The sequence below is a fragment of the Chlorocebus sabaeus genome, chromosome 20 (assembly GCF_047675955.1).
Source record: "Chlorocebus sabaeus isolate Y175 chromosome 20, mChlSab1.0.hap1, whole genome shotgun sequence".
Taxonomy (NCBI): domain Eukaryota; kingdom Metazoa; phylum Chordata; class Mammalia; order Primates; family Cercopithecidae; genus Chlorocebus; species Chlorocebus sabaeus.
In genome coordinates this window covers 113281979-113292685 of record NC_132923.1, presented here as the reverse complement: position 1 = coordinate 113292685, position 10707 = coordinate 113281979, and the positions used below count along the sequence as shown (strand labels likewise).

The 10707-nt window shown below is 44.0% G+C and overlaps 1 protein-coding gene across 1 annotated transcript; it reads left to right on the top strand.

Annotated features, from left to right (window-relative positions):
• The first annotated feature begins 12 nt into the window (after positions 1-12).
• PITHD1 (PITH domain containing 1) lies at positions 13-9780 on the top strand. The gene is made up of 6 exons (XM_007980071.3): positions 13-317; positions 1039-1082; positions 1467-1544; positions 7199-7303; positions 7840-7948; positions 8826-9780. The coding sequence occupies exons 1-6, from the start codon at positions 120-122 to the stop codon at positions 8925-8927; spliced, it is 636 nt and encodes a 211-aa protein (XP_007978262.1). The 5' UTR covers positions 13-119; the 3' UTR covers positions 8928-9780.
• The last annotated feature ends 927 nt before the right edge of the window (positions 9781-10707 follow it).

Genomic DNA, 10707 nt, shown 5'->3' with positions numbered 1-10707 from the left:
TACGACGCGGCGGGCGCGGCGCGCTTGGCGGCCGGAGCTAAGCGGCGCGGAGCTAGTCTGAGCAGAGCCGGGCGCGAGTGGCGGCGGGGCCGAGAGGACGCGCAGGTGGCGGTGTCGCCATGTCGCACGGTCACAGCCACGGCGGGGGCGGCTGCCGCTGCGCCGCCGAACGGGAGGAGCCGCCCGAGCAGCGCGGCCTGGCCTATGGCCTGTACCTGCGCATCGACCTGGAGCGGCTGCAGTGCCTTAACGAGAGCCGCGAGGGCAGCGGCCGCGGCGTCTTCAAGCCGTGGGAGGAGCGGACCGACCGCTCCAAGGTGGGCCGCCTGGGGCTTGGGGCGGGCGGGGCGGGGTGCGCGTTTGGCCTCGGGCCGTCGGTCTACTCATTCCTGATGTTAAAAATAACGACAGCCTGGTTGCCAATCGCTTTTCCGTGCCTGTCTCCTGCCAGCTCTTTGGGAGGCGAGCAGCGTTGAGTCTCCCCATTTTGCATATAGGGAAACTGAGGCCGGGAGGGAACGGGGACGGTTTTGTCAAGCTACGCAGCCTAACGCTCTTCTACGGCTGTGTGGGTTAGAGAGGATGGCCGTGAGGGCCGTTGGACCATTGGTGCTAATGGCTGCCTCATCGTATTACCTGGTGAAGAAGAGCCTAGGGAGATGAAAGGTGTTTCCCATATAAAGCAAAGGTTCTTTATATTGTGGGGTCGCAGACCCCCTTGCTATCTATTTGAAAACAATGGACCTTCTCAGAAAAATGCACGTAAGCACCTGCCTTTCAGTTCACACTTCAGAAGGCTCTTCGACCCTGGAAATTCATTCATGGGCTTTTTATTAAGCACCTTCCAGTTGGATGACCTGTGGCTGTTAGGACACTGGATAAGACTGATTAGCTTCAAGTTAATAAGTCTTGGAAAACCAAGGGAGAGTGACTATTCCCATTGCACCCCAGTTGTAGAACAGGGTGGGAGATGCCTGAAATTGTAGGCTCTCAGCAAATATTTGTTGCTTTCTCCTCCTCCCTCCCCATCCCCTCCAGTTTGTTGAAAGTGATGCAGATGAAGAGCTTCTGTTTAATATTCCGTAAGTATCTCCTTGGTGCCTACCTCAGGCTAAATAAGCTGTACCCAGTTGCCTCCTCAGATGGATTCATTCACTGGTGTCAAGAGCACACATTTGCTTCTTGAAATGGGATAAATTAATTTAGTGGGTTTGAGGAGGAAGGCATCATAGCTTTCTTGGTGCAGACTGGAAACAGATGTAGTTGTTGAACAATAACTGAGAAATTGAGGTAAATTTCTTAGAACTGTAGAATGCTAGAGGTGGACAGGATCTTAGAAATTATCTAGTACAAGTTGACAGATGAGTAAACTGAAGCCCATACAGGGGAAGGGTCTTGCCCAGGGTCACACAACTAAACAGGTATTCAAACCCAGGTTGACAACCTTCTCTTTTGCATTCTGGCAGATTTACGGGCAATGTCAAGCTCAAAGGCATCATTATAATGGGAGAGGACGATGACTCACACCCCTCTGAGATGAGACTGTAAGTGGCAAAAGCTTAGGCCCTCAAGGAGCTCCTCTGGTAACATTTTATTCCAGAATAGTATCATTTTTCTTCTTACCGGGTTTAATATTTCCCCTTTTAAAATATCTTGGCCCTGTTCTCATTCTGCATTGGACTACACATATTTCTTCCTGAATTAATGACTTTCTTAGATTAAGCATCTTTAGGCCCAACAGCTTGTCTCATATTTCAAAGTGCATACTATGACACGATTCATTCAGAGAGCGTTGTGTAAATGTCATTTGTTGATGACTTTGCAGTTTTCTTAATAACTAGCTGCGGATCTCATGTGATCTTTATGGATTCTATTCTTGGGGTTAGCTTCAACATTTTTCCTTGCTGTTTCATACAGTAATGATCTTATGTGTTTTGTTGATGTGGAATTACTCCACTTGAGTTTGTGTGGCATTTAGTTAGCAAAGTTGTGTATACTTCTTGCAACACTGAATCTTTTGCCAACAGACTTAGTACCCTTTTTGACAACTTACCTTATTCCAGAACAGCCTTCCTAAAAGAAAGGGAAAACTGCTTTTTGACTGCTGGAGAAACATACAAGAAGAACTTTACATTTAAAAAGTTCAGGCTGAGTGCAGTAACTTTTCCCACAAAACCAATAAAAGATGACATATAGGTCAGGCACGGTGACTCACACCTGTAATCCCAGCACTTTGGGAGGCTGAGGTGGGCAGATCACTTGAGGTTCAAGACCAGCCTGGCCAACCTGGTGAGACCCCGTCTCTACTAAAAATAAAAAAATTAGCCGGGCCTGGTGGTGCACACCTGTAATCCCAGCTACTAGGGAGGGTGAGGCAGGAGAATTGCTTGAACCTGGGAGGCAGAGGTTGCAGTGAACTGAGATCTCTCCACTGCACTCCAGCCTGGATGACAGAATGAGACCCCATCGCAAAAGTAGTAATAAAAACAAATAAATAAAAACTTAAAATCCTAGAGGCTGGGCATGGTGGCTCACGCCTGTAATCCCAGCACTTTGGGAGGCTGAGACGGGTGGATCACAAGGTCAGGAGTTCAAGACCAGCCCGGCCAAGTTGCTGAAACCCCATCTCTACTAAAAATACAAAAATTAGCTGGGCGTGGTGGCACACGCCTGTAATCCCAGCTACTCAGGAGGCTGAGGCAGGAGAATCGCTTGAACCCAGGTGGCAGAGGTTGCAGTGAGCCAAGATCACCCCACTGCACGCCAGTCTGGGTGACAGCAAGACTCCATCTCAAAAAAAAAAAAAAAAAAAAATTCAAATCCCAGCACTTTGGGAGGCTGAGGCAGGCGGATCACTTGAGGCCAGGAGTTCAAGATCAGCCTGGTCAACATGGCGAAACCCTGTCTCTACTAAAAATACAAAAATTAGCTGGGCACGGTGGCACAGGCCTCTAATCCTAGCTACTGGAGAGGCTGAAGCATGAAAATCACTTGAACCGTGGAGGTGCAGGTTGCAGTGAGCCAAGATTGCACCACTGTACTCCAGCCTGGACAACAGAGCGAGACTGTCTCCAAAAAAAAAAAAAAAAAAATTCATCTGAAAAATTGATTAAAGGACTTTAGAGAGATTTAAGATATATTGTAGTTGAGTATTAGAAACATTAATTTGGAAGCAAATACATGTGTTTAATCATTTTAAGGAAATAATACCTTTGATGCTTTTGGAGACTCATTTACTTGGAAGATGATGGACTGACCTGAGAATATTAGACATCCATGCTGCATTGTGATTTAGAGTGTGGGATCTGGAGTAAACTGGGTTCAAATAATGGCTGTACCACTTGCTACCTTCATGACTTTGAGACCTTATCTTTTATGCCTGGATTTTCTCATATCTAACATGGGAATGGTAACAGTGCATATATAACTTATAAGATTGTGGAGAGGCTTAAATGAGATGAAACATGTAAAGAGCTTAGATTAGGTCTGGAACACAGTAAGTGCCCGATTTTGGGTGAACAGGTACAAATACACAGCGCTCAGTTCTAAGCACACTACATGTATTATACTTTATCAAATGTAAGATGTTATTGATTGTAAAATGTACCATTATATTATATACAGTTAATACAGAAAAAAATGCTATTTAACTATGACATGCCATGGACACATCCAGAAAAGTTAGATTGAGAGTATTAAATCAGGGAAGTTTGAACACAGATGAGGTGTTACGTGTTACTAAAGAATTACCATTCAGCCAGGCGCAGTGGCTCACGCCTATAATCCCAGCACTTTGGGAAGCCGTGACAGGGAGAGCACCTGAGGTCAGGAGTTCAAAACCAGCCTGGCCAACATGGTGAAACCCTGTCTCTACTAAAAACACAAAAATTAGCCGGACATAGTGGCAGGCACCTGTAATCCCAGCTACTAGTGAGGCTGAGGCAGGAGAATCACTTGAACCCAGGAGGCAGAGGTTGCAGTGAGCTGAGATCACGCTACTGCACTCCAGCATGTGCAACGGCAAGACTCTGTCTCAAAAGGAAAAAAAAAAAATTACCATTGGGCTGGGCACAGTGGCTCGTGCCTCAATCCTAGCACTTTGGGGAGGCCGAGGCCAAAGGATCAGTTGAGCTTAGGAATTAAAGGTTATGGTGAATTAAGATCATAAGATCTTATATTGTACCCTAGCCTGGGCAACAGAACAAGGCTTAAAAATATATTATTTATTTATATATTTTGAGATAGGGCCTCACTTTGTCACCTAGGCTGGAGTGCAGTGGTGCAATCATAGCTCACTGCAGCCTCTACCTCCTCAGCTCAAGCAATCCTCTCACCGCAGCCTCCCAGGCAGCTGGGAATACAGACATGTGCCGACATGCCCAGCTAATTTATGTATTTTTTTGCAGAAATGGGGTTTTGCCATGTTGCCCAGGCTGGTCTTGAACTCCTGGGATCAAACAGTCTGCCCACCTCAGCCTCCCAGTGTGCTGAGATTATAGGAGTGAGCCACTGCACCCAGCCTAAAAAACATTAAAAAGAATTGCTGTTCATTTTGTTATCTGTTGATGTTGTCAATTATTGTAAAATGGTATTACATATATTTTGTTTGTTTGTTTGGAGACAGAGTCTCTGTCGCCCAGATTGGAGTGCAGTGGTGTCATCTCGGCTCACTGCAAGCTCTGCCTCCTGGGTTCACGCCATTCTCCCACCTCAGCCTCCTGTGTAGCTGGGACTACAGGCGCCGGCCACCACGCCTGGCTAATTTTTTGTATTTTTTAGTAGAGATGGGGTTTCACGATGTTAGCGAGGATGGTCTTGATCTCCTGACCTCATGATCTGCCCACCTCAGCCTCCCAAAGTGCTGGGAATTACAGGCATGAGCCATGGCGCCCAGCCACATACATGTATTTTTTTAAAGCCCCCGTCCTTCCCCCACCCCTGCCTTTTTTTTTTTTTTTTTTTTTTTGAGATGAAGTCTCACTTCTGCCCAGGCTAGAGTGCAGTGGTGCAATCTTGGCTCACTGCAACCTCTGCCTCCCAGGTTCAAGTGATTCTTCTGCCTCAGCCTCCCAAGGAGCTGGGATTACAGATGCCTGCCACCAAACCTGGCTAATTTTTGTATTTTTTACAGAGATGGGGTTTCGCCATGTTGGCCAGGCTGGTCTCGAGAACTCCTGGCCTCAAGGGAACCACCGTGCCTGGCCTAAAAGCCCTTTTTAACGGTATATATTTTATTTATATATATATATATATATATATATATATATATATATATATATTTTTTTTTTTTTTTAAGATAGAGTTCTGCTCTGTTGCCTAGGTTGGAGTGCAGTGGCCCAATCTTAACTCACTGCAACCTCAGCCTCTTGGGGTCAAGCGATTCTCTTGCCTCAGCCTCCTGAATAGCTGGGATTACAGGCACACACCACCATGCCTGGCTAATTTTTTTTTTTTAGTTTTAGTATCGACAGGGTTTTGCTGTGTTGACCAGGCAGCTCTCGAACTCCTGACCTCAAGTGATCCAGCTGCCTCCGCCTCCCAAGGTGCTGGAATTACAGGCATGAGCCACCGCGCCTGGCCCATATTGGAATATTTATAGGTGAAATGCTGTGTCTGGGATTGCTTTAAAATACTGAGCTTAAACAAAATCGGGCTGATATAGGCAAAATCTACAAAATGTTGATCATTGAAGATGAGTGAAAAGTATGTGGAGATTCATTATGTTCTCTCTGCTTTTATGTAAGTTGGACCTTTTCCATAGTAAAGTGTGTTTAATATATGCATTACTTAGAATTGATACAATTTCATCTCCATACCAACTGTGTGGAATATGTACTATTATTATTCCCATTTTACAGATGAGGAAACAGAGGTTAAATCAGGTGTCCAAATTTACTCAGCTGGTAAGTGACAGAGCCAGGCTTGAATCCCAGAAAGTCTAGCTCTAGATTTTTAACTACAGTGCTATACTGCTTCTCATTATGCCGCTTATAAATGTTCACTATTATTATTATTCTGTGGTGCATCATTCTTAGAAAAACTTTGAAGTAAACATTTGCTTTCTTAAATTACATGATTTTGCTCCAACTAATATCGAGGCCTCTTCTGTGTGGGTGTGTTAATAAAACACCCTGGAATTGGTGGGGACATGTGGCTTAGTCTTTGGGAATTTGTGGGTTATAGAGACAGCTACTTTTTAGATTACTCTTTGAAAACATTTTCTTTTCTAGCAGTTTACTTTTTATTTATTTTGAGACGGAGTCTCACTGTCATCCTGGCTGTAGTGCAGTGGTGTGATCTCGGCTCACTGCACCCTCTCTAGCGGTTTAGATGTGAGATTGCAGTCTTTTGTGCTCTTTCAAAATGGAAATCCCCATGTTACAAATTTTTTAAGAACTGTAAGGTGACTGAGTGTATGGCGTAATTTTTGGACACAAAATGATTGAGCATTGGGTTACCTGATCTTTTATCTCTTAACTGTGTGTAATATGTTTCTGCCAAAGTATGTATTTTTCCCATGAGTAAGCTGTTTTATTTAATAACATCCTCAGTTTGGTCTGAATGTGCTGAGTTGTTTATTTTCTCCATGCATTTGCTGCATGTGACCTAGTTTGAGCCGTCTCTTTGTGTATTGCTTCTCATGTGATATTAACCCACTCAAAGATGCCATGGGGTTATGTTGCAGATCTCAGCTCTTTTTTTGTTGGATTAAAGATATTTGTAGGCTGGGCGCAGTGGCTCATGCCTGTAATTCCAGCACTTTGGGAGACCGACGTGGGCAAATCACCTGAGGTTGGGAGTTATAGACTAGCATTGCCAACATGGCGAAACCGTGTCTTTACTAAACGTATCAAAATTAGCTGGGCGTGGTGACATACACCTGTAGTCCCAGCTACTCAGGAGGCTGAGGTATGAGAATCACTTGAACCTGGGAGGTGGAGGTTGCAGTGAGCTGAGATTGCACCATTGCACTCCAGCCTAGGTGACACAGTGAGACTCTGTCTAAAAAAAGAAAGAAAGAAAGAAAGAAAAAATATTTGGAGATACTTGTATAAAATGTTATTTCTAAAATTTGACCCCCAAATTCAGTCTCCTGTTGATAGAACCAAAACCATTTAAGCAGTCAGTAGAAAGTTTTGAAAACCTGAAACATATGATAATGCACATTTCTTGACTTTTCTTTCTTTTCCTTTCTCAGGTACAAGAATATTCCACAGATGTCCTTTGATGATACAGAAAGGGAGCCAGATCAGACCTTTAGTCTGAACCGGGATCTTACAGGAGAATTAGAGTATGCTACAAAGTAAGCATTGGGCCTGTCTTCTATTCTCTGTGGCTTCTTATAGGGCTTGCCATTTGTTTGTGGCCAGTCTCCTGCTCTCTTAGCATTGGAAATGAGTTAAAACAGTGGGGGAGACTGGATCTTTGGCTTGGTCAATTTTTGGCAGAGATTTCAGTGCAAGCCACAGACTTGTTAACTTGTAAGCAATTGGCAGATCTGAATGAACTCCTAGGGTGGTTTTAGGAAAGATGTATCTCCCATTAGTTTAGGTTAACACTAAATGTGCTTTAGAATCCCTGCTGGGTTATGCAGCATTTCTCATTCCTGTTCCTTGAGGGCAGGAGCAGTGTTTATCCCTACTGTCTTGGACAGGATCTGGCAGGTGCTCAGTAAATGGTCATTGAATTAATTGCCTGTCCAAAGGAGAAGGAAGGACTCAGGAGCTCTGACTTTGCCTGGCTTTTACAAGCTGGAGCTGAATTATTGTTTTACATGGTGGTGAGATACTCATTGAACTATAATTCATACCTTCTTTCCCTATTCCTGTCATCCCCTAGAATTTCTCGTTTTTCAAATGTCTATCATCTCTCAATTCATATTTCAAAAAACTTCGGAGCAGATACGACAAAGGTCTTTTATATTGGCCTGAGAGGAGAGTGGACTGAGGTAAGATGGGGTTGGAAAGGTTGTGCCCTCATGTCTACGTATCTGCCCACTGTGGTGATGGGAGCGGAAGGGAAAAAAACAAGTGTCACAATTACTCCCAGTTTGTTATTTTTCTTGGTTTTATCAGTATGAACTTTTCGTCTCATTTGACAAACTACAGGTATTTTTAAGGGGGTTGAAACTGTTATTTTCAACCCCCTTAAATATATATATTTTATATATATATATATATATATATATTTTTTTTTTTTTTTAAATATATCTTAGCTCATTGCGACCTCTGCATCCTGGGTTCAAGTGATTCTCCTGCCTCAGCGCCCCCCGAGTAGCTGGGATTACAGGTGCCTGCTGCCACGCCTGGCTAATTTTTTGTATTTTTAGTAGAGACGGGGTTTTGCCATGTTGGCCAGGCTGGTCTCGAACTCCTGACCTCAGGTGATCTGCCTGTCTCAGCCTCCCAAAGTGTTGGGATTACAGGCGTGAGCCTCCATGCCCAGCCTGAAATTGTCATTTATATTCACAGTTTTTTCCTTTCAAATGCTTTCGTTGAGTATTTTTGATAATCTTTTCTATTCATGCACCAGGGATAAGATAATACAATAGACAGGTTCCTGTTCGCATGGTACCCCCATTATAGTAGGAGACTGAATCTTCAGAGTTACAGGGTGAATCATTGATAATGATCTTTGCAGCTTTCTGAAGTTAAAAAGTATCAAAATTGGGAGATATTAGATGATGACTTCTAAGTATTAAAATCAGGCGATATTAAATGATGACCCTTAGAAATGAACCTGAATAAGGACTACTGCAATGTGTGTGGTGTGGGAAAGGACAGTTCTTCTAATGGCTGGCTGACCCAGCCTCAATTTTCTTGCAGCTTCGCCGACACGAGGTGACCATCTGCAATTATGAAGCATCTGCCAACCCAGCAGACCATAGGGTCCATCAGGTTACCCCACAGACACACTTTATTTCCTAAGGGCTGGCCAAGGCTCCCATAGAGGTGCTGTGTCAGTGAAGACGTATGACTACCTGTTGGGAAGGACAAAGGGATGAGGCTCCACAGAGAGTTGGCTGCCACAGCCTCTGCCAAGCTTTGTCTTTGGGGCTTGCTGCAGAAACCTGGCCTACGGAAGATACGACACCACTGGGAGGGTTGTGTAGGTGCCAGGGGACCATCGTTGTTCTCTAGGGCGCTGCGAAAATTGGGTCTTGGGCTGGGTAGCATCTGGCAGTCATGGATAACGTTTGCTTTTCCAGTCAGTGTGGCCATGTGATTCCAAGTGTCATGTTGCTTTGTGGCAGGATTGTTGTGTGACTTGTATTTTTGTTTTGTTTTGTTTTTTTTAAACGAAACTTTGTGGGTTATAGGAAACTTTCTGACGCCTCAGGATTGTGTTAATAGTAGCCATCAGGAGGGTCTCCAACTAAAACACTTGTTCCTGCTTGCTCCTTTCCCCTCTCATTGTTCAGCATTCTTGTCAAGTTGCCCAGCTTGGAGTTGTCTGTCACGCACATGTGTCCTGTGGTTATAGCTAGAAGGTCAGGAGTCTCCTGCTGATGCGTGATAGCTTAAGCTTGGGGAGAAGGTCTTTTCCACTGCCTAGCTAAGCAGTCTGGGGAAAGCATGGGGATCATTTCTGTGTGTGTGGGTAATCTGGTCGGTAAGGTTGAGACTTAGTTAAGATTTCCCTTGGAACTTCCTTAATGTTTATTAGCTTCTAACTAGTGTTGTAAGTCCAATGCCAGAATTTGGAGATCTGAGTTCTTCTTTTCATGGCTTTTATTCACTGTGACTAATAAGCTTCCTAATAAATCCTTGCCAGACTTAATGTTTGTATTTTCTTTTGAGTTCTTGATAGCAGTGATGTAACTTTCATGTCATGGGGAACTGTACTGAACTTTGAAAAATTTTGTTGTTGTTTTGGACTAGGTAGATTATAGGAAGTGCCACAATTAAATCAAGACTGGATCAGTTTTTCCAGGAAAGGTCAAGCTTAATTTTGTACAGTAGACCAAAAACACTCCTACACCCATATATAGTAAAGAAGAAGGTGGGGTTGAAAACCTCTATTTCACAAAAATTAGCTGGGCATGGTGGTGTGCACCTGTAGTCCCAGCCACTTGGGAGGCTGAGGTGGGAGGATCACTAGAGCCCAGGAGGTCGAGGCTACAGTAAGCCATGATTGTGCCACTGCACCCCAGCCTGAGGTGACAGAGTGAGACCTTGTCTCAAAACAACAACAACAACAAAAATCCTATATTTCATTTTGCACAAAGGGAAGTAATTTGTAGAATGACGTTTACAAAAATGAGGGAGAACCGATTCTGGAGCTCATCAGAAGAAATGAGGGTGAAGAAAGTAATTGAGCAGCTCATGTGGTCTGCCGGTGGACCAAAGACTTTGGACTTAAAACTCAGTTTAGTAATTGAAGAGAATGTAAGTATCTAAAAAGGGGATTTGATATGGTCAGTATTCTCTCCTTTGCAGAAAACAGGAACAGGTGATAAAGGGAATTAGTGTTGAATCTGATCCTTTTGGGAGAATTCGTCTGAGGGATTGGCCCATGCTGCTGTTTGGAGGATATAGCCACTGTTTCTCCAGGCTGTCCTAGGAAAACTCTGCCACCACCAAACCTTGTTGGCCCTCAAAATTTCTAAAATGCAGCCTGAAATAAATCAGAATACAAATGCTGTTCTTGAAAAGCACGAAGGGTCCTATTCACTCAGCCACAGCCTCTTTATTTCAGTTGGATCAT